At 46.9% G+C, this 27,591-nt stretch overlaps 1 protein-coding gene and 2 long non-coding RNA genes across 7 annotated transcripts in view; 2 read left to right on the top strand and 1 right to left on the bottom strand.

The window, feature by feature from the left end:
- The window catches only part of GATA6 (GATA binding protein 6), a 32,326-nt gene extending 19,327 nt beyond the window's left edge, over positions 1-12,999 (bottom strand). The window contains exons 1-6 of one of the 4 annotated variants that reach the window (XR_006707911.1): positions 12,716-12,985; positions 10,151-11,316; positions 5,429-5,595; positions 1,701-1,826; positions 751-838; positions 554-657 (exon numbers count right to left, since the gene is read on the bottom strand). Coding sequence is in view for 3 of the 4 variants with exons in the window: in XM_045459750.1 (XP_045315706.1) it covers positions 554-657; positions 751-838; positions 1,701-1,826; positions 5,429-5,595; positions 10,151-11,279 (1,614 nt within the window). In the remaining variant the exon portion in view is untranslated. Of the gene's footprint in view, positions 1-553; positions 658-750; positions 839-1,700; positions 1,827-5,428; positions 5,596-10,150; positions 11,317-11,808; positions 12,095-12,715 lie in introns of those variants that run through there. The other 3 variants (XM_045459750.1, XM_045459749.1, XM_045459751.1) reach the window with 3 other exon arrangements.
- A 129-nt stretch (positions 13,000-13,128) lies between these two features.
- Positions 13,129-27,591, top strand: part of LOC123588578 — a 38,516-nt gene continuing 24,053 nt past the window's right edge. The window contains exon 1 of the long non-coding RNA XR_006707912.1: positions 13,129-13,833. This is a non-coding gene — a long non-coding RNA (uncharacterized LOC123588578). The remainder of the gene's footprint in view (positions 13,834-27,591) is intronic.
- Positions 13,846-18,838, top strand: LOC123588579. 2 transcript variants are annotated; one of them, XR_006707914.1, is made up of 3 exons: positions 13,846-14,221; positions 15,234-17,053; positions 17,181-18,838. It is a non-coding gene; the product is annotated as an uncharacterized LOC123588579 (long non-coding RNA). The 2 variants fall into 2 exon arrangements; XR_006707913.1 differs by lacking the exon at positions 13,846-14,221 and having other exon boundaries at positions 14,228-17,053.

The raw sequence follows: 27,591 nt of genomic DNA, 5'->3' as shown, positions 1-27,591 counted from the left end.
GAAGATCGGTGAATATAGCAGCACAGCACAAACTGTGATGAACTTTTCTTGGGGTAAATGATTTTGTTAAAAACGAAAAGCGGGGGGGGGGGGGGGGAGGAAGAGAAGAGAAGAGAGAAGGGAAAAAAGATGGGAGTCTCTCTATGATCAGCAAAAGCAATTTAAGTGCCATGGGCACTGAGATCTATAAAACCTCTGACTCCTAGTTCTCCTGGTCTAGGTTAGAAATACATATATATGGCAGCTCAGATAGAAACCTGCAACTAAAACTCTGGAAAGCACTTCAAAACTTCTTGCTTTTACTTGGGTTAATTTAACCATAAAAAATGATATAGATCTTAATTAAGAGGTTTGTAAAGTACTTACATTTGTCATTCTGTTGACATTCAAATGTAATCTCCTCTAAAAACTATTCTTAGGTATCAGCTAACTAAACCGAACTGTTGGTTTAGATTATTGTACTACCAGATAAGATAAAATTTGAGATAATAGACTTGAGAGCAAGTGCAACCCCCTAGCTTAGAATGAGTCTACCTACTGCTTTAACACTTACCCCTGAGGATGTCGGTTGTGTTGTAGGGGAAGTGTTTTTGCTGCAGTCATCTGAGTTAGAAGAGGTGGAAGTTGGAGTCATAGGAACAGAATTATTGCTGCTACCTGCAAATCAAAATTAGCCTCATAAACACACACATACTCTACTGTTCAAGTTAGCAGATGCTTTACAATCAAATAGCATTTTACTGTATTTACCAGAGCAAGCTTTTGACTTATTTATGTTCTTAGGTTTTCTTTTCCTGGTTTGAATTCCCTCTTTTTTCATAGCAAGCGGTCGAGGCACCTAAAAAAAATGTTCATATAGGCCTTAAGTTTAACATTATATGGAAGAAAACACAACTTTTAACTAAAGACTCAACATCGGTACTGAAAGCCCTCATTTATAAAAGAAGCTGGCGTGAATTTCAGTCCAATTTTGATACATGCGCAACAGATTCCAACCTGGACAAAGGCTACACTTTCCCGATCAAATGCAGATTCCCTCAGAGAGAATGGGGTTATTTGCCAGGGAAAATTTATTCCCTCAACTCACTGTTTATTGTTTTAAACAGCTTCAATTACAGAGTAAAACCAAGAAGTACATATTTTTATTTCAAAGAGATCATGTGTTCTCTCTCTCCTACACATACAAGGTTAATTTCCTTTTTAAGATTAATGTGTTTATAATATTTCGTGCTATGCTTAAAATGAGTAACAGAATGTTGCTAACTATAACTACCAAATATATTATTGCTCCTTTGCATAAAAGTACTTGCTGCATTCCCCAAATGTCAAAGATATAGTTATTGTGCATTTCTAGTTGGTTCCATGCCTTTTTTCCCTTTGAATATACAGTTTTTTAAAAAGGTTACTACCATGTTGTCGACTCTAAAATGCACATTTTTCACATTTTAGTATTTCTAAAATTGGGATGTCTTGCAATGGATGTGTGTGACAGTTCAATTGGCAGCATTTTTTGTTTCTTACTAGTATATGAGATAATAGTTTATATTATAATTAATAACATCCTAAATTCAAAAACATGTACATAGGAAATCAGATTTTTCACTTTCATCCCCTCTCCTTGGCTGATTTTTTTCTTGACTAAAACCATGTACAAATAAGACCCTAAAGACGTATACACATGAGCAGAATACGCGGCATACCCCATGGAGCTTCATGTAGAGTCCACAAGCATTGCACACAGGTTCGCCCTCAGCATTTCTGCGCCACAAAGTGGTGGTTGTGGTGTGGCAGTTGGCACAGGACAATCCAAGCCGCCGGGAGGAAGGCTAAAAAGTAGCACAAGACAGTAAGTGCACAGATATAAGTGATTTTATGTATATGCTATGTACATCCATGCAGCATGTCCCTGTCATCAACAAGCATGTACTTTATTATAAATCAAAGGTCCCTTGGGAAAAGAATTTGAAGGGTAGTTAGATTGACCTTTCTGGACCAAGAAACTGGAGTTTCAGGTGCAGTGCTCCATCCCATGTGTGTGTTTGGTTTGCTCCAGCATATTAGCGTAGATGATAGAATAACCAGAACGAAGTCACAATGTTGGCCAATAACTGTGCTCACTGTTGTCAGAGGTCTGAGATAGAAGTCATGGAATGCAATCACAAATCACAAATACCTGCCAGTGTTCTTAAGTGGCTTTGTGCAGTCTCCACTTCACCTGGAAACTAGAGATAACCACGTCTATTTCTCAGATAAATCCAGAGAAATAACCCAAAAACTTTAGAAGGGCCTATATATGTTATACTGATAGGAATGGATCTTGGAAAGTGTACAATATTTTTATAAAGAAATATATTTTAATACATGTCTTATAATCATCACGGTTGACTGCTGAGCTTTTGTAGTATTCATTTTACAAAGGATAAGCAAATTTGATGGCATTGTTTTAATGCTGGCATTACCTTACATACAGTGATAGGGATATATTTTCTTCACCCTATCAGTACAATACCCAACTTTTGTTCATACAAAGGATTAAATGGTATTATCAGAAAGGGCACTGTCATTCTGATTTCCATGTTCCCTTTATGCCTATAATATCTATAAAGGGAATTCATCTCATCTAAATTATTATGTGTAAGTTATAAAGAGATTATTTAAGCTAGTAAAAGTTACTCTCCAAAATGCCAAAATCTAAATTTGTTATTGAATTACCTAGAGAGGCAACTAAAAAACAGTGCCATGACTTCAGTAAACAAGCTGTGAGGAAAAATCCAAGGACCAAAATAAGTTGAAAGTTAACAGAATTTGGGAAGTTAGCTACATAGATTAATTTCACAAAGGAATAGTTTTAAAGAATGTATAACAAAAATATGAATTGAGGGTGTACTGAATATTCAGATGAAAGGACGGATTTTTCAAATCCTTTGCTGGCAAATTTAAAAGATAAAACTGAATTTTTCCATTTACAATTCACATCCTATTGTATCACTTTCACATTATTCTTTACAGGCAAGTCATAAAAACAAAGAGACACTGGTAGTAAGCCTCTTAGCGCTACAACATTTTTAAGAAGTCAGTGCTAAGAAAAAATAGATTTGACTTTTGGTTGAAGTGAATATGCTTGGCTGACAGGCAAACTATTTGGGGAATTGCTTTGCTAAAACAATAAAAACACAGAAAATCTTACGCATCGGGGTTTTTTTTTCTTTTTTCTTTTATGGTTAAAATAAAATAATTTCCTAGGAGAGCACTGCTTTCTCTGTGTAAATGTGAAATCATTAAACAAAGGACAAGAAGGTTCATTTTATAAACAGGCCATTTATGACAGTTTCCAGTGGAATTTGAAGCCAACGTGAAGTAAACTTGTTATCAGAATTTGCCATTATAACAAAGAACTTTATGACTGTCAACTGCAAATCATAAGTGAAGCCAGTCTCCATAAACATGTGAAATGAAGGTGAATGGGTTATAAAAGTTCCTTGTAACAAATGATCTCAGTTATATTCATCACTGACAAGGAATTCAAGTTACACCATAAATCTCTTATTTTGCAATATATTACAAGTTCAAATTCACAGTGATTGGTTCTGTACTGCTGGCTAAACAAACTTGGGTTCAACATTCTGAGAACTAAGCTAGATCCATCAAAACCATAAATAAGAAACTCACGAGAACTAATTGATGAACACGCCCTTCCATTGGTATCATTTATAACCCATTTACAAAGCACAATGGCTGACCTTGGTCACTGCCAAAACACCTGCCACACAGAAGGAAAACTAACAGATTCAGAGATGTTAAAAACTCTTTTCTGCTAACAGTTATTTTTACCAGTAAGTATGCAAAATGGCACAATCTAAATATGGATGTTACTATATGAAATTTAGAATGCAACTAGAACCCAAAAGGCTACTATTCTATCAGTATTTCCTTCAATCTCAAGAAAACGTCGTCTTGCTGAACTCAGCTAGTATTCAGCTCAGTGTGCCTTTCAAAAAAAAAAAAATCAGTTTCACTGTTCATACACGGAAACAGGGAACTTCCCTGGAATATTTTCTGACCACTACTTTTTCTTTTTTGAATATGATGCGTAAGAAATGAAAACCATAGGGAGTCAGACGCTGAAGTTGAGGATGCCCTTTGAAGACGATTGTTAAGCTGCGGGAGGCTATATAACAAGTTTAAGGCACATACGCACGTTAAATTAACCTCAGCCACTTTATTTTAAATGCATTAAAAACAAAACAACCATAAAACTAATTGCTTCTCTTTAAGGTGTCAGACTTCCATTGTGATGCAATTTCACCCTAATCTATTTAACACAAACAACATGTGTAGCATTTGTTCCTGCTAATTAGAGTATAACAATTAAATAAATTACTTGGATACTTAAGACGTCTGGCATCTCACTGTAAAATATTTTACTTTAAAAGGTATTAAGAGCCTGAGTGCTTGGTTAAACAAATGTTAGCCTTACAGTGGGGCCTGTGAACATTTTCATTTATTCTCTCTAATCACTACGGCAGTAAATGCCCTCTCCTAAAACCACACCTAACAATAAGGGATTTTTCCCTGAAGAAAATCAGAATTCCCATAATTTAAAACATAGCTAAAAATGTGTTTGGATTGGTGAAAATCCCCAACTTGAGAAGAACATGACTGCATTTTTCTCTCAAGTTCTATGTAGTTTTCTGAACAGCCAGATTTCAAAATAACTAAGGTTAAATTTTCATCAAACTCAAAGACAATCCAAAAGAGGGATGGAAATGGGGGCTAAAATCTGTCTCACTCCCAGAAGAGGTAGAAGGGACCCAAAGGTATAAGGAACAAAATCAAAGGAACCCAGGACGAGGCTGTGGAGAGTAAGGGAATGTGGATTTGCGGTTGTCATGTTCTATGGAGGGTGAGGGGGTATAAACCAGCACAGTTTTCCATAATAAAATCCAAACCACACCAAAGAGTACACAGAGAAAAAGATCTTCATCTGACCTGGGTCGGTATACTCAGAGGTTACGGTCATGACCAATTTCTTGTGTCTCTCTCCAAAATATTCTAGGGCATTTACAAGTATATCTATATTTATATAAATATTGACTTTTGTATATTTTGAAAATGGTAGCTCCCTACACCTTCCCCCTCCCCCTTTTATAGACATCATTTCCTAGGTGTAAATGTGGGGAAAGGCTGTCTTCGTTCCCCAGACGCTGGTTTCGGGACGACCTCCGCTCGGGCGCGCGCGGGCGAGCGCTCAAGTGGCCGAGGAAGGAAGGGGACAGCTGGGTTCCCGCGCTCCGGCAGACCCCGGTGGCCCCGGGCCGCGCCGCACCTGTTCCCGCGGGGGGCGCCCGGGGCGAGCCGGAAGTGCCCGGGCTGCTGGAGGAGCGCCGCTCGGGGCCCGGCCGCAGGGGAGGGCGGCGCTCACACTCACCACGCGCTTCTGCGGCTTGATGAGGGGCCGGCTGAGGCCGTTCATCTTGCTGTAGAGGCCGCAGGCGTTGCATAGGTAGTGGCCCGTACCGTCCCGCCGCCACAGCGGCGTCTGGATGGAGCCGCAGTTCACGCACTCACGGCTTTCAGGCAGGTCCTCCAGCAGGTCTGCGACGAGAGCGGGGACAAGAGGCTGGGTGAGGTCGCGCTGCTCCCTGCCCTCCCCGGCCCCCCCCCCCCCGGAAGACCCCCGGTACCCCTGGCCGCGTGCTGGCGACGCGCTGCCCGCCTCCCCGCCCGCGCCCTTCCCACGGATCTTTCTGCTCCGCAGCCAAGCCAGGAGCCGGCTGTGGTCACTATTGCTCTGGTTCAGCATTTGTCCAATACTTCTGCAGCCCTGGGAGTGACCAGTAAAACCCCAGGAAAGGAGCAGGAGGATATGGTGCTGAAGGCTGAGTCCCAATCATCCTCCTTCTGTCCCCAAGGACCTCGGAATTGAGATGAGCTGTGGGGAAGTCACTTTGGGTCCCCTGACCCCTCCTTTTGGGCTGTTCCCAAGCGTTTCAAAACTGAAATCTATCTTAATTACAGTGTGCCACTTATCAAAACTGAGCAAGCCATACAATATCAACACGGATCACTGACCCCTGCAGCAACCCACAAATATCCTGGGACAGAGTAGGGCCCAAGTGATTTTTTTATTTCTATAAATCCCAAGTCACTTTTATTTAAAGTATTTACTATATCTGCCCCCTTCCTTTTCTTAAAAAAAAAAAAAAATAGACAAGTGAAATGAGAAATACTGTTCTTGAGCACTTTATCGATTAGAAAGTGACTCAGGTCTCCTAAGGGGAAAAAAAGACACCAACATTAACACACAGAGATAAATGTTAAGTTTTATGTTCATGCCACAAGGACCCAACACTAAAACATTCTGACTTCCACGTGGGTCTAACTGCTTCTATCTGCAAAATTTCTACAAATGATTGCTATTTTACTGATTCAAACATTATTAAAACCATTTCAGTGCTAAATAAAACTGTTTCCTATTTTCCTACACTAAAACTTCAATTCATGCAATCGATCTAAATTGTGTTTATGTCATTTTGCTATTTGGGTGGTTTCTGGTGTTTACAACTAACCTAAACCTGTTCATAACCAAAAAAAAAAAAAAAAAAATCTTGAAAATAAATGGTTGTAACATTTATTACATCTGCTTAAACTGATTACCTATGAAAAAAATTGATTAACTATGAATGTATAAGTACTATCTAAAATGAGATAGGTACAAAAGACAAATAAAATAAGATAGGTACTTATTAATTAAATAAGTACTTTTAAAATAAACTTCGTAAAAAATAAAAATATCCTTCTGTTTAGGGTTATTTATAGAGGATTTAAATGTCCGAATTTGGCTTTCTTTAAGAAGCATTTCTGAATCAATTTTTAAAATAAACATTACATTTTAAAGTTTTATTTGAAGTTGTGTGCTAGCAAACCTTTCTATTCCTTCTCATTCCCAAGCAATTTACAGCTTGTTTCTACCACTCTACTTGTAAAGATATTTAAATGTGTCTTTGGCATGAATAGTTTTTAATTCCATTAATACTATTTACCCTACAAAACAAGTCTCCTTCCTCCTCAAGAAATAAGTTTAAAAGAAACTAGCATCCTACATAACTGGAGTTCAAAGTTGTCATGGGGATACAGCAACTTACAACACATCACAAAGATTTATTCTTCTCCGCCCTAAAAGCCACTATTGACTACGGTAATCAGTAAAATGCTCAGGACTTCAAGGACACTGAAGTTAAACAAGGTATTTGTCTTAGTTGTTGACTTTAAAATGTTACCTATCAGAGACCCTCTCGATAGAGGAGTGGGGCATTCCCTGGAGAACCCAGCCCTATGCCTGGCCTCCTTCCCCCAGGCTGGAAACAATAAAGACTCCCAGAAGACAGCGTGAACACTTCAGGTAAATCTCTTTAGTCATCTGAAAACCCAAAGACAAAACTTAAAGTCCACTTTGGATAAATAAAATTTCCAAAGTTTGTTTATTTTTAATTAAATCAAATCTACAGCTCCCATTTTCTCCCTACCGCTTACCTAGCAGCTACAATCCTTTGACTAAAATAAGAAAACTTTTTTTTTTAACAATTACAAAATCTTGATTGTGCTAGACATTCATTCACCAGTTTCCCCATCTACCCTCACCCCCACAATTCATTATCGTCTCCCAATACGATGACTTGGGATCCCCTGGGGAGAAAAAGGCTGTGGGGAGAGGGGCACAGCCAGTGAATGCCGTCGCAGGACCCTGAAAATAATGGAACACAATTCGGGAGCTCAGGAGGGCGCTGGGCTCCAGGACTGTAGCGCTGTGAGGACTTCCCCCAGGACTCCCTACCACCTACCCACCATCAAAATCAGGGAGAGGTGTATGGAGCACGTTCCCAGAGGCCTCCACACTGTGTAGGTAGAGAGAGCTCAGCGCTAAGGTTTAGCCCTGCTGTCTGCCTAAATCTGTTAAAGAGTGCCTTCAAAAATAGTCTATTAAAAAAAAAAAAAAATCGAAGCGGAGAGGCAGGGAATCTAGCTAGGAAGCTGAGAGGAGAGGTTTTGGAGGTCAAGGTTTCTCTAGCAAGAGAACACCTGTGAAGAAAACCGAAATTAGAGGTCTTTTGCCTCCCCCAACCCCAGACTGGTTGATTCTCAGTAGCTTCCTGACTTAAAAGACTCTATGCAGAAGCTGGGTGTTCCCAAGCCCTTCCTAGTTTTGGGTTGTTGTTAGTGAAAGTTAGTGAAAGGATAAGCTAGGTTTAAAATGAAATTTGTAACTCGCCTACTATTGCACCTTACTGCCTCTGAAAAGCTTTTCTATACAAAATACGTTTCTTTAAAACATCCAATGACTCCGATTATGACTTTTGGGCTACTTCTCTTTCTGTTCTGTGAAACACTGAAGACTAGGGGAAGAGGGGCATGGAGACTACACACTAAGGTGTGTCAGGAGATAAGTAGAGCTGCAGGATCCAGCTCCCACTGCGTTGCGCCCACCCAACCCTACACACTCTTTTGGATTCCCCACTGGATTCCCGACTGACAAAAGCCTCACCCTAACCACCATCCCCCTTCCCATGCTTTGAAGATTCCTCACCTCCCAGTCTCTCAGCTCCAGCCAGGGAGCCAGTCACGGGTTCCTGTGCCACAGAAAGGGTGACAGCGCTCTGTCTCAAGTCTATACTCAACAGGGCCCTCCCTACCCACTCTACAGCGCAGTGAAGACAGTCTCCAGGGCCAGCTTCCCAGAGGAAAGCAGAGGGAATTTTGAGACCAGAGTCTTAGAAGAGGTAGAGAAAGAGAGGGAGGGCTTGTTACCAAATAACCCATTGCCCCCTCCCAGTGTTATCAGGAGGGCTTTTCAAGTCAGATCCTTCACTTTCAGGCCACTGCCATTTCCAGTGTGTCTTTTGAGTACAAGGTTGGCAATTCCTCAGTTGATCCCAACTAAGTAGGGGCCCCAGAAGACTTGTCCCAAAACCGAGCACTGAGGCTCCCAGGAAAAGCCCAGACCTAGGGTGTGAGGACACCAGTCAGGATAATTTAAGCTGACATGCCTCCTGCCTCTTTGCCACCTCAGTGACTCCCACACCTCGCCTCAAACAAACAACAGCCCCCCCTACCCCAAAAAAAGTTCTGTCTTAGGAGTCTGTCAGTTTATCAAACGGGTTAAACACAAAGCGAGAGACCTGTAAAAGCACCACAAAGTACCCAGAACACTGCAGCAGCTGAGAACAGAAGCCAGAGTGGTCAGGCCAGGTTAACACAGTTCATAACCTCCTCTGCTTGAGCAGAAAAAATGGGATGTTTCCAGGTATTTTTACAGCTGTGTTTTCCCAGTTCACCCCAAATTGCCCCCAGACATTGGAATGAAAGTATGGGTGGCATGGAAAACTGGTGAAAAATCGGTAGGCTGAACTCTGGAGGAAAAACAGATGTGGGAGTGCCAGGATCCCTGGGTCCCAGCCTGGCAGGGGCAGACAGGGGCAGCAGCCCCAGACACCACGGCCCAGGTGATGTCCAACCAAAGGGCCTCTCCACCAGCTTTCCCTCGGGATAGTCAGAAGGCTGACCAGCCCAGGTATCCCCCTCTTTTCTCCCTCCCACTGAAGGGGAAGCCAACTTGGTCCTTAGGTCCTTTTCCACTGTGGGGCTCTTAAATACTCTCCTTGAGGAAAACACAATTCCTCCCCTCTGGAGAGCTGAACTGGGTGAGACTGTGTTTTAGGAGAGGGTGAATCAAGGGCCCAACACTCCCCTAAACTTACCCACCCCAGTAGAGTCTCATTCTCCCATTTAGGCAAATTAGGGTCTGTGACAGATCTCAGGCCCTGTCAGTTCCTTCCCTGGCTTTTTTTCTCCAATTGCCCACCCCATTCACTGTTAAAGTCCCTCAGCTTCTCCAAGGCACTGAGATGAATACGCGCACCTTGTCTCCTTCGTGGAAAGGAACTGAAACAATCCGCAAAATAGAAGCACTTCATCAACACTGCCAGACTCTGGGTGGCCCTGCCAAAGTTCTGCAAATCCGGCCTGGGGCCAGGCGGACCTCTAGGCACCCAGACAGAAGAGCTCTAAAAACAAGGCCCAAGTCAACCAGCTGCTCCACACCCTCCCACAGGCCCCAGCGCTTCAGGCCCCCAGGCTGCGGCGCGCCGCTTACCTGCACTGGGGCCCCGCGGGACCGGGAGCGGGGCTCCGGCACGGCTCTGCAGGCTGTGCAGGACTGGGGTCTCGAAGGGTCCTGCGGGCCAGGCGGGAGTCAGCGGCGCACCCACGTAGGGCGAGTAGGGGTTCGGGTGGTGGTGATGGTGATGGTGGTAGGTCCCGTTCAGCGGCCGCGCGGCCGACAGCGAGCTGTACTGGTGCTCGCGGCCGCCCATGGCCGCCAGGCTGCCGCCGCCGCCGCCGCCCACGCCGCCAGCGCCACCGCCACCCGCCGCCGCGTAGCCCCCGGGGTCCCGCGCCGCGCCGTTGGCCACGGGCGGGCTGGGCGAGTAGGGGAAGCGCGCAGAGACGTGCGCTGCTGCCGAGCCGGCGCTGCCGGGCCCTGCGGCCCCACCGCCGGCCGCGCCGCCCGCGCTGCCGTACGGGGGGCTGTCGGCCGAGGCCTGAGGCCAGCCGGGGTGCGCGCCGGCGCCGCCCGCGTGGTTGGCGGGCCCGCTGCCTGCCCCCTGCAGGTACGGCAGGCCCGGTAGCATGGAGCCTACGCGGGTGGTGGGCACGTAGACTGGGGAGCTGGCCGCGGCCGCGGCCGCTGCGGCGGCGGCTGCCGAGTGCACGAAGCCGCCGGGCGCGCCGTCATAAGCGGCCGGCCCCTGGCTGGAGAGGGCGGCGAGGGTCTGGTACATCTCCTCGGGCTGCTCGGGGGCGAAGGGGCTCAGCTTGGCGCCGCGGCTGGACCACAGCAGCTTGCTGGCTGTCGCGGCCTGGTCGAGGTCAGTGAAGAGCAGTAGGTCCTCCCAGCTCGACAGGGCGCTCCCGGGGCCTGCGACCCCGGGCGCCGAAGGTCCGTGGGGAGCCCCGAAGGGATGCGAGGCGTATGGGCTGAGCAGCAGCGAGCGGGCCGGGGGTCCCGCCGCTGCCTCCGTATCGAGCTGAGGCGTCCTGCAGTTGCTGGCGCCGCCGGGGCCACGCTCCCCACCCCGGGAGCAGCAGGAGGAGGAAGAAGAGGAGATTGGGGAAGGCGGCGTGGAGGGCTCCCGCGCTGGAAAGGCTCCGGAGTCGCTGGCGTCGGCAGCCGCGGCCCCGAAGCGCTTCGGCAGGCACCAGCCGCCGTCAGTCAAGGCCATCCACGGTCCGGCGCCTCTCCAAACTAACTTCTAGTTCCTGAGGCGGGGTGAGGGGAGGCAGGGACGGGAGGAGAAATCAAAAAGGGTTACAAACGCGCAGGCCACACATCTCACTCCACTGCCTTTTCTAGCTAATGAGATTTCTCAAACATCCCGTTTCTGCCCTGGGCGCGGGGTTTGGGGAAGGAGAGGGGAACGGAGCCTGGGCAGTCTCCGCCGGGTCCTCCCAGGACAGGGATATCCGCCCTCCCTTGTCTGCACCACTTGGGTCCCCTAGTCCTCCCGCCCACCCTCTCCGCAGCATCCTTCATCTGCGGCGCGCTAGATCCCAGGGGTGACGAGAAGCCTGGCGGAGGTTTCCCTTTCGCCCCAAAGTGGTTCCCTCTCGGCCGATGACACACAAAAGAACTTTTAAAGTAGTTGTGCTGGTCGGCGCTGCCTTGTCCCGCCTCGCTACACGTGCCCCTAGCCCGGAGTGCCTCAATGTGAGGTCTACCCGCGTGAAAATCGTTAGCGTAAGGAAGGCAACCTGTCCCCGAAAACGAAACCGCCGCGTTCTCCCACACTGGCTTTCCCAGAGCTTCCCCGACTACGCTTGATGGGACGCAGTGCGAGCTCCAGAGAGAAGCGCAATTCAGCCCAGGGAAGGTGGGGCGCCGGGGCGGAGACGACAGTCTCTGACCTTCCGGGCCCAGGCACTGCTGGCTGCCCGCGGGGCCCGAGTCTCACGCCCAACACTAGTCCCCGTGGCGCCGCACACCTTAGACACGGCTCGAGTTTGCACCACCAGCGCGTGCGCTCACGCCGGCTGAGCCACCCCCTCCCACCCTGTGGTCATCCCCAACCGCGGAAAGGCCAGACCGTTCCGGAATCGGACGTAGCGGGGTGGAGCGGAGCACAGAGGAGGGGGAAATGCAGGGTTGGGGGGGGGGGGGGTGCGTGTGAGACCGCCCCGGAGCCGAGGCCACCCCAAAGGGGAGAGCAGGAAGAAAGACGGGGAGACTCGGAGGGAGTGGGGAAGGGAGGCGAACTGCAGCCGGGAGGGCCTCCTCGGAGCTACTTTTCCAAATCGCTTCGTCTCATCGGAGATAACCATACTAAAATTAATGCCCACACACAGACCCGGGCCAGATAGCAAGAAAGAAGTCTCTCTGCTCGCCTGACTGCCGGCTCCCGCCCCTTTGCGCCAGATAACTCGGAGATAAGGCTGTGCGCAGATAAGCGCTTCAGGGAGAGGAAGAGACAGCAGAAGTTGGTCCGCGGTGTCCCAGGAACCTGGGAGCCGCTACAGTCGGCCGCGACAGGAGAAGGAAGACACCCTCAGAGCCGACCGCGGCCCGCAGAGGACCGGAGAGTCCGGGGCTGAAGGGCCCGTGACGGGTGGGGGGTAGGGAGAGGAAAGAGGGGAGCCCGAGCAAGAGAGGAAGCAGCCGAACCTCGGGTGCGCGCTGCGCATGGAGAACCGCCACCGCGGAGACCGCTCTTGAGCGCGGAGAGAGGCTGAGGGCGCCGGCAGGCAAGCGCGAGTCCGGGGTCTGCCCGGCGCTGCTGGTGAATAAAAAGGAGAGAGGAGGCGCCTCTTACTGCTCTGCCGGAAAACTGCAGCCTGCGCTCCTGATTGGACTCACCGAGCCTTAAACAAACAGCGCTCGCCGAAGGGTGCCAGGCTGTGGGTCGGAACTGCGCTGCGCGAGCAGCTGGGCGCTGGAGGTGAAGAGGAGGAGGAGGAGGAGGAGGGAGTGAGGGGAGGAGAGAAAAGAGGGTGGGGAGGGGACCGCGGGCGGCGGGGGGAGGGGAACGCGCCGCCAGGGCAGACAATGAGCGCCTCTCAGCCTGCGGTTGTGGGCCGAGCCCAGAGTACCTTCCCGGGAGTGGGGGCGAGCCCTTCGAGGGGGCGCAGAGCCCTGGGACGCCCGGGGAGGGGCGGAGGTGGAGGAACGCTTGACCTGGCTGGCGACCCACACCCATCCGGCGGCGCAGCACTTTCCTCCGCCCCCAGTTACACACGCACTCACGGGGGCGGGTGGGGGGAGCAGTGGCTGTGCAAAGCCCCGCGCTGCCACCGCGGCGGGAGGGATGCGCCAGCTTTCGGGTCAACGTGCCCCCCAGAATGAGGGGGAAAGTGCTTTGCTCTTCGGGCCTGCCCCGTTCTTCTGTCCACGTTAGAAGAGTTTTTGTTGTTCTGCAGCTGTATGGGACTGACCTTAAACTTTCCCCGACCTCTTCTCGAGACCCTGGGGCTCGGGTCGTGGTGGCCACCGGGGATCGAGGATCCAAATATATGGAAAAGAAGGAACTCCAGTGCCCAGCTTCTTATCTCTACCCTGCTTTTTAGAAACAGACTATAAATTCCCAGGAGGTTTCGGGAGTTCACGTCTGCACTCACCAGCTAACCTTTGGGAAAAACCTTTTGATTCGGGGTCCTGTTGTACTTAAAGGCTAGTCCCTGAAGGTGCGCGTGATGGAAAAAAGGGCTTCCACCCCAGTCGCGCCCCAAGATGCTCTCCAAGTTTTGGTGTCCCGTTTGCTCTGAGCTTATCCTGGAGAATTTCAGGTAAGTCTTGGATAAGTCATTGGAAAGGGGGAGGGGGGTCAACTTCCCTGGACCCAGCGGGAAGTACCGCTTCCCCACCCCCACCCTCACATACACACCCCTTCTTCTCTCCCTCCAAATGGTTATCACAACTGTGTACAAACTGATACGGTCCTGAGCCGGCAAAGGGACTGGAAATGAACGTCGCAGGGTTATCAGCGCCGATCTGTCAGCAGCGAGGCGCGCGGCCGCAGGTTGGTCCGCTGGAGCTGTGATATATGTCTCGCTCCCTTTAGCGCACAAAAACATTTCTTCCGACAGACGTGACCCCAGAAGGCCTCGGAGAGAGAATTTTAACTAGGGCAGGAGGAGTTGCTTTGTGAGAATGGATTTTACAATTTTTTTCCAGGTAAATCGAAGTAAATGATTTTCTAAAGGTCAGTCTCCCTGAAAGCATTTGGGCGCTCCCTCTCTCTCTCTCTCTCTCTCTCTCTCTCTCCTTTTTTAATATTGTGTTTTTCCAGTTGGAAAAGGAAGACAAGACTAAGAGAGTTGAACCGGGGTAGGTAGGGACATTGTAAATTATGGTTTAGAGAGGTCGTGAGACTGAGTCGCTGAAAGTATGTTTCCTCACTATAATAGTGAGCTGTGAACCTGTGTATTGTAGGGAGAGAAGGGGACAGACCCTGGCAATGAGGGGGAGGAGGTCGCGGAATCGAGGAAGTCGAAGAGAGTTCTTTTTTTAATTTTTTTTCCGTTCTTCGTTGTAAATTGCTGCTAAACACTTCTGACTTTTAAATTGCTACTAAGACGGTCCATAAACCGTTCTCATCCAATTTAGTCACTTTTATTACATTCCTCTTTGCTTCCCCCAATCACTGTGGCGGTTCCCAGTTTCGATGTGGCCACAATCGGAACCAGTGAAGGTAGAAAACTCTGGAACAGAGATCGGCAACCGGAGCAGGATTCAGGGGCTTTAAATTTTAACCTGAGTTCGATCGAATGGGACTGGCAGAAGAGCTGACCTGGCGTCCGCCTGCCACTTAACTCCGACCAGGGCTGAAAGCTACTTTCTTTTGGGTTTTTTCGTGAGTTTCCGACCAAGTTTTTAACAGACTCAGTTTTTTCAGAAGCTCATTTGTAAGCAGTTACAGAAACGTTGTGGACACTTGATTTTCTTCGGGGCCAACTGTTGTCAAGTGCTTCTCAGTTTTACTCTTAAAAGCAAAGGTTGTTGGTTTTTTTGTTTTTTTGTTTTTTTTTCTTAATTCATATCTCAGTGAGGTGATTTCTAATGCGGACGAGTTTTTAAAAATCCTCTGGCTAAGTTAGATTCCAGGATGTGAATGGCCTCCAAGCCTGAGCCCTGAGAAGACCCAGACCCGAACCTGATTCCTGTTGTGTGTGTTTCTTTATATTAGGAAGTATGAAGGTGTCTGAATTTCCTTGGACAATAGCTAAGCCCCCAGGGACGTGCTTTCCCCGCAGCTCCGCAGCAGCTGTACGAGGGTGCACCGGCCCTGACACCGCTGGGACAGACCTTGACCGACCCCACAACGTGCGGTTTCAAAGGGCTCGAGAAGGCGCCCGGGATTTTACCTTCCAGATTCCCAATCTCTTTTTAACATTGCCTAAAACAAGGGTGGGCAGTTGCAATTTGCTCCTTTGCACGGTCACAATTTTTTTTAGACTGGTTTTCCAACTAAAGGAGACAAGGGGTAGTAAAATGGTTTTTCTTTTCTTTTTTTTTTTTCTTTTCAGTTCGCTTAAAAATAAAACAAAACCGTTTAACCCGTAGAGTTTATCCAGACAACAAACTAAGGCCGCCTGACCCATCCAGTGTACCATTTCCCCAATGCATTGGATTTGGCCCTGGGGAAAACACCCCCGGAAGTAGTGGCACATTTTCAAAGCCACCCCTAAGGGACCCTGGGTCCCGCGCTTCCTTTGAGCACACCAGCTGGTCCAGAAAGGAGGGCAGAATAGGGATGCGGAGGGAAGAAGTGCACCCCAAACTAGGGAGGAACCCGAGAGCTGGAGAAGTCCCCCATAATTCCCCAGTGAATAGGCTGCTAGAAGTTCTATTCTCTTCGCGGTTTTTTCTTTATCTTTTTCCTTTCCTTTTCCTTCCGTCTGTCTCCTTTTTGAGGAGATTTACTAAACTGAAACGAAATTATTTCTCCCCGGACTATTTAGACTCGAGGAGGGGCCCCTCTGGAGTGAGCCTTCCGTCCTCAAGCCGCCCTCCTCGCCCTCGGAGAGGTGCTGGCTCCGAAATGCGACCTGTCCCCAGGGCTGATTTATTTGGGCTGCGCCACACTACTATTTGCGATTCGAATCCAGCCGGAATCCGGCAGCCAATTGGGCAGGGGGCGGAGGCTTTGCTGCCAAATGCGAAGGGGTGTTTGGGAACCCAGTGGTGCTCTGTTTCCAGAGGAGCGCGAGACCCGGGTGAGGACCCGAGAAACGACACGCCTTTACCCGCCCCCCGAAACCTTAAGCTCAATAAGTTGTCAGTTCACAAAGCTCCCGGCTGCTCCAGCGAGGTTTCGGAAAGAAAGAATACAATTTCTGATTTAAAACGTAGTTTTAAATTGAGAGTTTTAAAAAAGGTCTCTGGGGCCTTCTCGCCGTTACCGTATTTCTTGCTGTCCCTGGGACGCTTTTGACGAAGGACACGGGTCGCCCCGGTGCCCCCACCCCAGCCAGCATCCTGCCCCAATAGTCGGGTTGGGGCGGCCTGTCCCCCGGACTCAGCGGCTGCCAATCCAATGCAAGCGCGTCCAGAGAGTCCAGGCGGTGTTTGGGATGGGGGAGGGCGGGTTTGGGTGGGGGAGGGCGGGTTGTCTCTCTCTCTCTCTCTCTCTCTCTCTCTTTCTTTAATTCTCGGTAGCCCAAAAACACTCTTTAGGAAAGTCAGGTGGTGGCGGCGGGAGCTCGAGAACTGCGCAGCCTAGAAAGCCGGGTCGCCCCCACCCCCCCGTCCGGCTCCCCGCCCCCTCGCCCCGCTGGTCACCAGGAGTTGGGAACTTGCCGCGCCAACGCCGGGCCAGGGCGGTCTGCACCGAGTCCCGGCGCGCGCGCGGCTGCTGCAGGCCCGGCCCGGCGGCCCCTCGCCCCGCAGCCCCGGGCCGCCCCCCGCGCACCGCCCCGGGCCGCCAGCGCGGCGCGGAGAGGTCACCGCGGTGGCATTCCTCCCCGCGCGCTGTTTACGTGACTTAATGTACTTCATACGCCGCGGGTAAGTTAGGGCCGCGATAAGCGGGCGACCAGAGAAGGGTCGCTGTAAAAGCCCCACGCTGGGCGCCTCCTAGCCCTCCCCTCATCCATTAACCTTTTTACTTTCTTCTTCCCTCTCTCTTTTAAAGCTTGTTATCTAGGCCACCCATGACCGACGAAAGATCTTCCCTCCCGGCTTCTCCCAAGGCCGCTTTAACCCAAATAAATTTGGCTATTAAGGGCCAAGATGCCTGACAAAAGATCGAAAGGTGTCTATCCGTGATCGCTTAAAGAAGCGGAGGAAAAGCTTGTGGCTCTCTGATCCCGATAAAGACATTCCACCCGGCGCCGGCCTCCCTTCCCGCGGCCTGGCTGCGCCCTGACACCCTGAGATCGCGGCCTCACTGGCGCACACCTCCACGGGCCCGGTGGGACCTGTGTCCGCTGCACCGGGAATGTGGAGGTCCCCAGGCTGCCTGGGTCCCGGGGTCCGTGGAACTCCAGGCCGGACGGAGCTGGGCTCCCAAAACAGACACCCTGCACTTGCCAGAAAAACTAAACCGAGCTCACTGGGGCCTGAATTACCGTCCCGTTTTGATTATTTTCTGATGTTGAATAATTCTACCTTCCCACCCCCCACTCCCTGGGGTTTTGCCGAAGGGCGATGTTATTCCATATCTCTGGTTGTCTGGAGCAGCCCTTCTTTGGAACCCCGGTCGGAACCGATGGGTGGAACTGGACAGCTGAATTAGACTGAGGCCAATGCCGCGGGTGTGGACTCGCAAATGAAGAGCGTGCAGGTGGGAGGCAGAGGTCCAATCCCTCGGTCATCCCCAGGTTGGGTTTGGTTATGAAATGCGATGTTTATTATCATTATTAATTACTATTGGCATAACTACACAAAGCCTAGGGCTGCCAGCTGGGCCAAGGCCCTGCCCCTGGGGTGATCCTTTTCACTAAAGCGAGGCAGGACTATCCACTTTCTTGATCCAGGACTGAAGAGGGGGCTTGGGGAGTCAGGTGCCACGTTTTGGAGGTCTCCGCACTGAGCCATTTCTTCTTCCCTTAAGTAGATGTAGCATTCCCCGGGACTCTAGTCTCACCTAAGCCTTTTCTGCCACTTTGCAACATGGGTAGTTAAGAACCTTCAGGGGTGGCAGGTTAGAGAGACAGCGCTGGCTTCCCTGCAACGGGGATTCATTCCTCTTAGATCTTCTGCTGTCCCCTTCTGTTCTATGGTGAAGCTGGAGACAGGACTCTGAATTCCAAAGGCAATCTAACATCTTCGGTTTCTGTCTGTCACCTCATGCTGGGTCCCGGAAGTTAAAGATGACTCCCTTTTCTCATTGCCTTCCTCCAAATAAGGTGAACTCCAAAGCCATCCACCTCATCTAATCCTTCCCCCTCATCCAGCCACCACTCCGGGGTGGGGGGTGGGGGGGATAGGAAAAACCAGAGCATCAGAAGGAAAGGGATCATTTCTGCTCCCCCAAAGGTGAAAGAGACAGAAATTTCCAACACACTAGACATGAAAGACCTGAATTTTGCTGGTATCACTAGATGTGCAGATAATGCCAATTCTAGGGTCAGAGTCCAGATGCCACTGCCCCAGAGCTGTCTCAGCTCAGAGACCTTTCTGTTTCTCTTTTCTTGGTTGGGGGGGAGGGGGTAATGTTGCCAAGAGGGAGCAGAAAAGGAGGTGATAAGCTTTTGGAGATTTGCTAAGTAACTAATGCTCCTCCCTGAGTCAATTAAAGGGGAGAGAAATGCCCCCAAAATAAAAAATTACTGCATTTGCCACCCAGAACTATGACCTCTGCATTCAGTTATGTTGCAAATATGCAGAGAATCAGGACCGAGAGTTGTCTACCCATATGCAGCCCTCCGGTTTCCTGCGCTTGCCCAACAACACTACTGAGTATATATACTGCACAAAGAGAACTAGAAGAGTTAGCTCCTAGTTTTGAAGTGTTTACAGTCTAGAAGTTTGGGACTTCTGTGGAGCCGGTTAGGCAAAGTACCACAGACAGTTTCAAAGATGGAGGGAGGTGTTTGAGCCTTTCCCTAGAAGAGTTTACCCAGGCTCATATTGTCTTCTAGGCTTCACAGTGAGTTTGTAAAGAACCTAGTCACTCTGGCTCACAGACTAAGAGAATTGCCTGGGTTGCAATCTTGATTCTGCCACTTTCTAACTGTGTGACCAGGACAAATTGCCTAACCTCTCTGGGCCTCAGTTTTCTCATCTGTAACATGAGGATGATAAAAGTAACTCCCTGACAGGATTGTTTAAGGGGATTAAAAGATTTCTTAAATGGAAAGTGCTAAGAGTACCTGGCACAAGGTCACGATCTCGCGGTCCGTGAGTTCGAGCCCCGCGTCAGGCTCTGGGCTGATGGCTCAGAGCCTGGAGCCTGTTTCCGATTCTGTGTCTCCCTCTCTCTCTGCCCCTCCCCCGTTCATGCTCTGTCTCTCTCTGTCCCAAAAATAAATAAACGTTGAAAAAAAAAAATTAAAAAAAAAAAAAAAAAAAGAGTACCTGGCACATAGTAAGCACTATGTTAAGTGTGAACTGTTATTACCAATATCTATATTGTAATAGACTCACATATACTACACCGAATTTCAATTTCTTGTGTGACCCAGCTGTTCCCTGGAGCGAATTAATTTCCAAGAAAGAACTTCTTTCAGCACCCATTCAACTTTGAGTCTTGCCATTCATTAGAGGCCTCAGGCTTTTTCTAGGTACCAGCACTGAGGATTTTATTTATTGCATTATGGTAGGAAAGTGTGGGCTGAGACAAACACAGTTCTTTACTTGCTTTTGGTTCCTTTGAAGAAGAAACGTTCCTTGTTGTTCTCCCTTGCAAATCCCAGCAGCAGACTCCAGCCTCTTCTCCAGGATGAAGATAGTAATCTTGAGGCTCATCCCTTGAGAAAAGTATCCTGGTCGGCAACAGCACACCCCCCTCTCCCCCCTTCTTTCTGGCAGCAGATAGGAGTGAGTTAACAGATGGGGCCGTGAAGGAGGGGAACCTGTGGACTGGCATTAGATAAAAGGGTTGGGGGGACTAATTAAATTGACCTGGTCATCTGACTAGGTCACCTCACACTTTTCACCTTTAAGTTTGGTATCACTATTTATGCAGGAGACTTATTTACAGTCATATTTTGTTAAGGAATAGAATATTAAAGATCACTCATAAGCTATGGAACACATTATTGATAGAGGAAAATCTAGGCCATTTCAGACATTTTTCAACTAATTTTCTTTCTGTTGTTGTTGGGGTTTTCCCCCACATAGCACCCCATCTTCTAAAACAAGATCTAAACTTCAATAATGAAAACTTAAAGAGAGAAATCCATGGGACAAAACAAAGAGCACCGTTCTCTAGATAAAGTGACAGAGAAAGAGATTTGTTTTTCAGAAGGCACAGTCTGGAGGGAACATAAAAGTCTCCTCCTGCCTGCAGGTTTTCAGTGGCGTTTGTGCCCAGAGCCTGTTTTCCTCTTGTCTCTGACAGTCCTGATCTTCTCTACATTTGATTTACTGAGTGCTGTCATTTCTCTGCTCTTTACTTTCACAATCACACATTCAAACCTGATAAAGTTCAAGACCCTGAATACTTGCAGCTTTCCCAGATTTACAGTCCTCCTGCCCCCCACCCCAGCCAGCAGCCCTGAAGCTGATTGAATCCTCATGGACAGAAGCCTTGGGGGATCAGCAGAGAGCCAGCCAGTCCAAGAGGGCTGGGTCCATGGAGTCGATAGCCCCCATGCCAGCTCCGTTAGCCAAAGCAAACTTTGGTGGCTTCCTTCCTGGAGAAAATGATGGTCAACATTCTCTCATGTTAGTTTCAACTTCCGGTTTGTAACCTGCCCACTGGCAGGTACAGGAACTGTAACTTGCAAAATTTTAAATTGGTGAGAATTGGATGCAAAATCATGGTGAGCTTGCATCAGTGCCTGATTTGCCTGGAACTACTAAACAGCTTTGTGATCAAGGGCAAGCCACTTAACCTCTCAGTGCCTCAGTTGCTCCATCCATAAAATGGTAGAAATATTACTTTCCACAAACATTAATCACAAACTAATGACTTGAGCCCTCCTCCCTGCGTGTAGCTCTGTCAGGGCCCCAGGAAAGACTGCTAGCATATGTCTGATCTGGCTCTTTGGATTCTGTCAGGTTAAATACAAACCTACAAGTTAATCTAAATACTATACCAATGGGCTAAACAAAAGGAATGATTCATCTCCAAAGACTGAACAGTTAACTCAGGCTCAAGTTTGCAAACCACTGAAATGCCTGGATGGAAGATGCTATCTAAATAACCTATTCTTTGTCTATAAGTGTATAATAAGTAACTTTAAATCACAGGATACTGATGAAAAGCAACTACTGATGATGAATATTCTTATTTCCCATATGGTTACTGTATGGGGACTTCACATTTACTAAATAATTATTTGGACATGATTTAATATTTTTAAATGTCTTGAACTCTCAGAATTTTCTGAGTAAGGTAAACATTTTAGGCAGCAGTGGTTTCAGTAGGTCTTAAAAAAAAAATCACTGTTTCAAACCCATGAACTAAAAAAGGTATGATTTTTTTTTCCTTTTAAAATTCATATTCTAAAGAAAGCTAAACTGTCATACTATTTAAAGGGAAAATTGTGCTTACCTGTTAAGGAAGGAAGCAGAATTGTTCCTTACCTTCTTCAGAAGTACCCCCCTCCCCCACCCCAATCTGTCAGGAGACATCCATTAGAATATATTACAGTGTTGCTTTTTCTGGACCATAATAATATTCACCTCTACAGAGGTGAATAAAAATAGCAACTTGACTTAATGGATATCAAATAACTTTCTGGATACTCCTAAACCAGATTACTGCTCTGTTTATAATACCACAAATTAAAGGCACGCAATTATCCAACAAAAACAGTGTGAATATTACACCATTTTTAAAGGCTGACTACCACAGAGCTGGTGCCCAGCTGACTCCAGCCAAAAACCACAGTGTGGATCCACAAATAAAGCTGTCAACCTTTGCATTTCAAAAGCATCTTTCTGTAAAGAGCTCAGCCTGCTCTGAGCAGCAGTGAAAAAGCTTTGGTGAATAGGAAAGAGTCTACCCAGGGGCTGAGCTGGTGGGCAGCACAGAATATATCCTCACTTTAGCACTGTGGCCAGACTAAGCACACGTGGAGGTTGAGAGTGTGGAGCTCTGGGTTCAGATCCCAGCTCTGCAGCTTGCTCTCTGGTTGTGTGTCCTCAAGCAAGTTTTTAAATATCTCTTCCTCGCTTTTTTCTTATCTGTAAAAAGGAGGTGGTAGTAACAGTAGCCATCCCCAAAGAATTGTGAGTTGGCTAAGTAAGTTGATTTTTATAAAGAAGAGTGCCTGGCTCAACATGCAGATTTGAACTGTTTGATAAATAAGTAAAAACACAAATTTCTACTTAAGGCCAGCTCTTAAGGGGAAAGGAGATGAGGAGGAAGAGAGGAGGTATTAAGCGCTCAAAAAATTAGGTAGGAAGGCGATCAAAGGCATAAAGAAAACTAAAGATATGGGAATATCCAACGTTTCCTTCTGCAGATTATTTAAGATCATAAACTCACCCTTTCTGTATGCTGTCTTCACAATGACAGATATGCCAACAATTTGATCTATGAATGGAGTCATAGGCTTTTGCCCAGCATGGCATGTTTACATCAGAGGCAAAAGTGAAAGTTGCAGAGGCAGTGAACCTCTTCCAGGGTACAAATGTTTGAATGTCTAACAAATGAAAAAGGTTCTTCTTTCTGGCAGAGTCAATAACCTTTCTCACTTCAGAAAGCACTGCATGATGGCTACAACTTGGCCTGGGGTTTCCGCACCTGTTCTGTCCTCATGAGCTCCCCAGGTTGTGCCCACAGTCACAACTGACGTGATTCTAGTGACTGTAAAATCCATCCCCGAACCAGCAAAGAATGCCACAATGTGTCTCAAACACAGTGGCCCTCTTCTTCGTCCACCCACCCCCCTGCACCCCCCAAGATTATGGCTGCCCCCTTTCTGCGTAGGCACTTTGTGGTCATTGTGACATATAGTAAATCACCGGTGACTTGTCTTTACTGCATCCCTGTATTCCTCTAATCTGTGAGACCTGAGGGGCACAGATCATGCCTCATTCATTTTTATCTCTCCATTAACACATACAGTGTCTAGCACAAGGCACTCACTAAAAGCTTGTTGAATAAACTGTTGAGTGTGATAATATTGAAAATTTCAGATACAACGCTCCAAACTCAAAGCATAAAGTCCAGCATTATCAACACCACATCATTTCGCATTAAAAACAATGATATCTCATCACTCACTCACTCGCTATTTATTTATTTATTTATGTATTTATTTATTTAGAGAGAGCGAGTGAGAGAGAGAGAGAGAGCATGAGCAGGGGAGGGACAGAGAGATAGGAAGAGAGAGAATCCCAAGCAGGCTCTGCCCTGTCAGCACAGAGCCCCACATGGGTCTCGATCCCATGAGCTTTGAGATTGTGACCTGAGCCAAAATCCAGAGTCAGATGCTTAGCCGACTGAGCCACCCAGGCATCCCAAAACAATGATCTCTTTATATGACTTCCTAAAATTCAATTTTCTTTCTACTCCTAAATAGAATCCTCAACCAGAATGTTTGAACAGCTACTTTCACGGGGGATTTTATATTGGCGATAGCTGATTATCAAGTGATATGTACATGAGTCATTTTCTGATCCAATAATCCTAATACAAACAAATTGTGACTACAGCTTGTGAGTTTGTGGAAATTTTCTACTCCTTAAAGAAGCTATCTTGGGACTATCATTGCAGCTGAGGCTTTGTCTTAGTTTTTATGGACTATTTCACAGTATTCTACTACCTTCCAACTTTAGAGTACTTTCCACATTTTTCTTCCTAATTCAACCACTTCGAATATTATATTGCCTGTGTTCAGGATTCTATATTAGCCAATAATTTATTAAGCCAATTGGAAAGAGCACTTTTTTTATTTTTTACAATTTATTTATTTACATCCAAGTTAGTTAACATATAGTGCAATAATGATTCCAGTGATTCATCCCCTGTTTAACACCCAGTGCTCATCCCAACAAGTGTCTTCCTTAATGCCCCTTGCGCATTTAGTCCATCCCCCCACCTACAACCCCTCCAGCAACCCTCAGTTTGTTCTCTGTATTTAAGAGTCTCTTGTGTTTTGTCCCCCTCCTTGTTTTTATATTATTTTTGCTTCCCTTCCCTTATGTTCCTCTGTTTTGTATCTTGAATTTCACATATGATTGAAGTCATATGATATTTGTCTTTCTCTGACTGACTAATTTCGCTTAGCATAGTACCCTCTGGTTCCATCCACATAGTTGCAATTGGTAAGATTTCATTCTTTTTGATTGCCAAGTAATACTCCATCATATGTATGTATGTGTGTGTGTGCGTGTGTGTGTGTGTGTGTGTGTGTGTGTATATATATATATACACCACATCTTCTTTATCCATTCATCCATTGATGGACATTTGGGCTGGAAAGAGCACTTTAAAAGAATTAATGGCACAGGGCACGTGGTGGCTCAGTCAGTTAAGCATGTAACTCTTGATCTCGACTCAGGTCAAGATCGCAGGGTCGTGGGATCCAACCCCAAGTGGAGCTCTGCACTGACAGCATAGAGCCTGCTTGGGATTCTCTTTCCCTCTCTCTCTGCCTCTCCCCTGCTCATGCATGCTCTCTCTCTCTCTCTCTCTCTCTCCCTCAAAATAAATAAACTTAAACAAAGAATTAATGGCTGGGGCATCTGGGTAGTTCAGTCAATTAAGTTTCTGACTTTGGCTCACAGTTTGTGAGTTGGAGCCCCATGCTGGGGAGCCTGGAGCCTGCTTCAGAGTCTGTGTCTCCCTCTCTCTCTGCCCCTCCTCCACTCTCTCTCTCTCTCTCAAAAATAAACATTAAAAAATTAAAAAAAAAAAAGAATTAATGGCTAATTGTTCAAATCAGGAAGAATTCGTTAAACATTAATGTGGCATCTCCATTACCATGAATGTGAAGCAGAAATGCAACTTCCTTTTTCAAGTCTGGCCACAAGCTCCTCTTTTGTTTCCATTGTGCCAATATTAAAGAACAGATTTCAGGGACATCTGGGTAGCTCAGTCAGTTAATCGTCCAACTTCAGCTCAGGTCATGATCTCATGGTTCATGAATTTAAGCCCCACGTCGGGCTCTGTGCTGACAGCTTAGAGCCTGGAGCCTGCTTCAAATTCTGTGTCTCCCTCTCTCCCTCTGCCCCTCCCCTGCTTGTGCTCTGTCTCTCTCTCTCTCTCTCTCTCTCTCTCTCTCTCTCTCTTTCAAAAATAAATAAACATTGAAAAATTAAAAAAAAAAATAAAGAACAGATTTCAGTCTCAAGAGCAATGCCTTTTGCCATCAGTTATAACATAAAAGAACAGATTTATGACTGGCACACACTAAGCTTTTGCTTAGAAATGCGAGCCTGTTTGGATATCTCAGGTTTCCATAAAGCTGACAAATCAAAAAATGAGTTTGCTGTGGGAAATAAGGTATTCTGTGCATAAATATTTAAAGGCAAGATGAGAGCAATATCCTAGAATTTCAAAAATGGTTAAAATAATGATGGCAAATCTTCAACTGCTGTGAAAACAAACAAGATACAGCTTGCTGACCAGGAAATGCACAATCCTCAAGTGCCATACTATTCAAGAATGCTGCCCTATTACAGGGTTTCACTTTTACTCACCTAAAATGAACTGGTAACAAAGAATCATAGAATGATAAAGCTAGAAGATACCTTAAACTTCCTCTGATGTGACATCCTGGTGAGAAACCTGAGATCCAGAGGGTCCCCAAAAGTTCATTTGTAAGTTGCTTATTTGGAAGTTGGAGCAGATATTCCCATAGAAATAACATGATAACTAATGGTTAGAACCCAAATCTGTTCTTTCCCCTCTTTTTATACAGTACTGTGTATACCTGAACAGTATTACCTTCTAGTGTTGTTCACTGCATGTGTTTTGAATCTACATTGTAGGTTAATATGAGCAATATGGATCAGTTAGTAGAGTGTGCAACTCTTGACCTCAGGGTTGTAAGTTCAAGATCCACATTGGATGTAGAGATTACTTAAAAATAAAATCTTAAAAAAAAAAAAGAAAGAAAAAGAAGAAGAAGGAAGACACAGCCCCTAGACATGGACCTTAATATGCTTAGGTACAAGATACCTCCACCCCTCTGTGAAGAGCTAGAATGTTTTTGGTTCTAAGACACAGACATCTTCTCTAAATGCATTGAACAGTGAGGATACTCATGTGTTCATGTAACTGGAAGTTCAGAGTGGGGCAAGCTTCAGAGTCATTTTAACCCAGGAGCTCCTGCTCCATTTTTCCTTGTATGTGCTTGCCCCCTTTGTTGACTTCATCTTTAGGTCATTCTTGTCCGATGGCAAAAGGACTGCAATGGTTCCTGTACTTCCTGGAATAAGGAGAGAGAGAGAGAGAGAGAGAGAGAGAGAGAGAGAGAGCACCCCAGCCATAGAATCTCAAGCAGGAATCCTGAGATTCACCTTGATGGGACCTGTAGGTCAGATACCCTCACCTAAACCACTGCCCTTAGCTTGGAAGTGGAATGGGCTGATTGGAGTAAGCCAAGATCATCTTGCCTCAAAGTGTGTGGGTGATGGTGTCAACTAAAATGAAAATGTGGGTCCGTTGAGATAGGGATAGAGGAGAAATGGGCAGAGTACCAACAATATCCACTAAACCATCTTTCCCTTTGCCCCCAGCCCCAGCCCCCCAAGGAAGGTATTATGGAGCTAAGAAAGCTAGAAGAACAAGGGCAGGCATACACGTGTGGGGATCAGAGGATGGAAATGGATGTTTTTACTTCTGCTCACTTCACCCTAAAGTACAATCGACTTCCATCCTTTAGGATCCCCGAACCACAGATCCCCACTCTCTTTTCCAAATCCTGGCTACTTAAACCTTCACTCCAGCTTAGAACCTTTGGATCAACCACCGCCACTAGAAAGGAAAATGTCAATAGAAAAACATATCTTTTCTTGCATCATTTAAAAGTGGTCACGCGTCTTTCACTTTCCATTCCCATTCCACTTCCTTGTTGAAGGGAAACATAAGGGCCCCAGAAATATGACTTATTCTTTGTCTCCTGAAAAAATAGCTTTGGCATCCATTGGCTTCCCAGCATGCTTTGGGACAAAACTATATTGGCTTTTAGTTCACTTTTGATGGTCTGTCTTTAGTCAATCATGCACTAAGATTACAAGGTTAACCATGAGAGACTGTCTAAAGAAATGTACAAAGAAAGGGGGGTCAACACTGCTTTCCCAACTACCCTCACATTAATAAAAGCACATTACCCCAACTCTCTACAGAGTATCCTCTTTTTGACTAATGGCGGTTACAGTGTTTATTCATGAGCCATCGAGCTGTAAAATGTAATAAATAGGCTTGTGATGGAAAAAGAAGCTGGAATGGGATTCATGGCAATCAGTGAAAACACAAA

This window comes from Leopardus geoffroyi, chromosome D3 (genome assembly GCF_018350155.1).
Source record: "Leopardus geoffroyi isolate Oge1 chromosome D3, O.geoffroyi_Oge1_pat1.0, whole genome shotgun sequence".
Lineage (NCBI taxonomy): Eukaryota > Metazoa > Chordata > Mammalia > Carnivora > Felidae > Leopardus > Leopardus geoffroyi.
The sequence above is the reverse complement of the archived record's forward strand: the minus strand, read 5'-3'. Positions and strand labels throughout refer to the sequence as shown.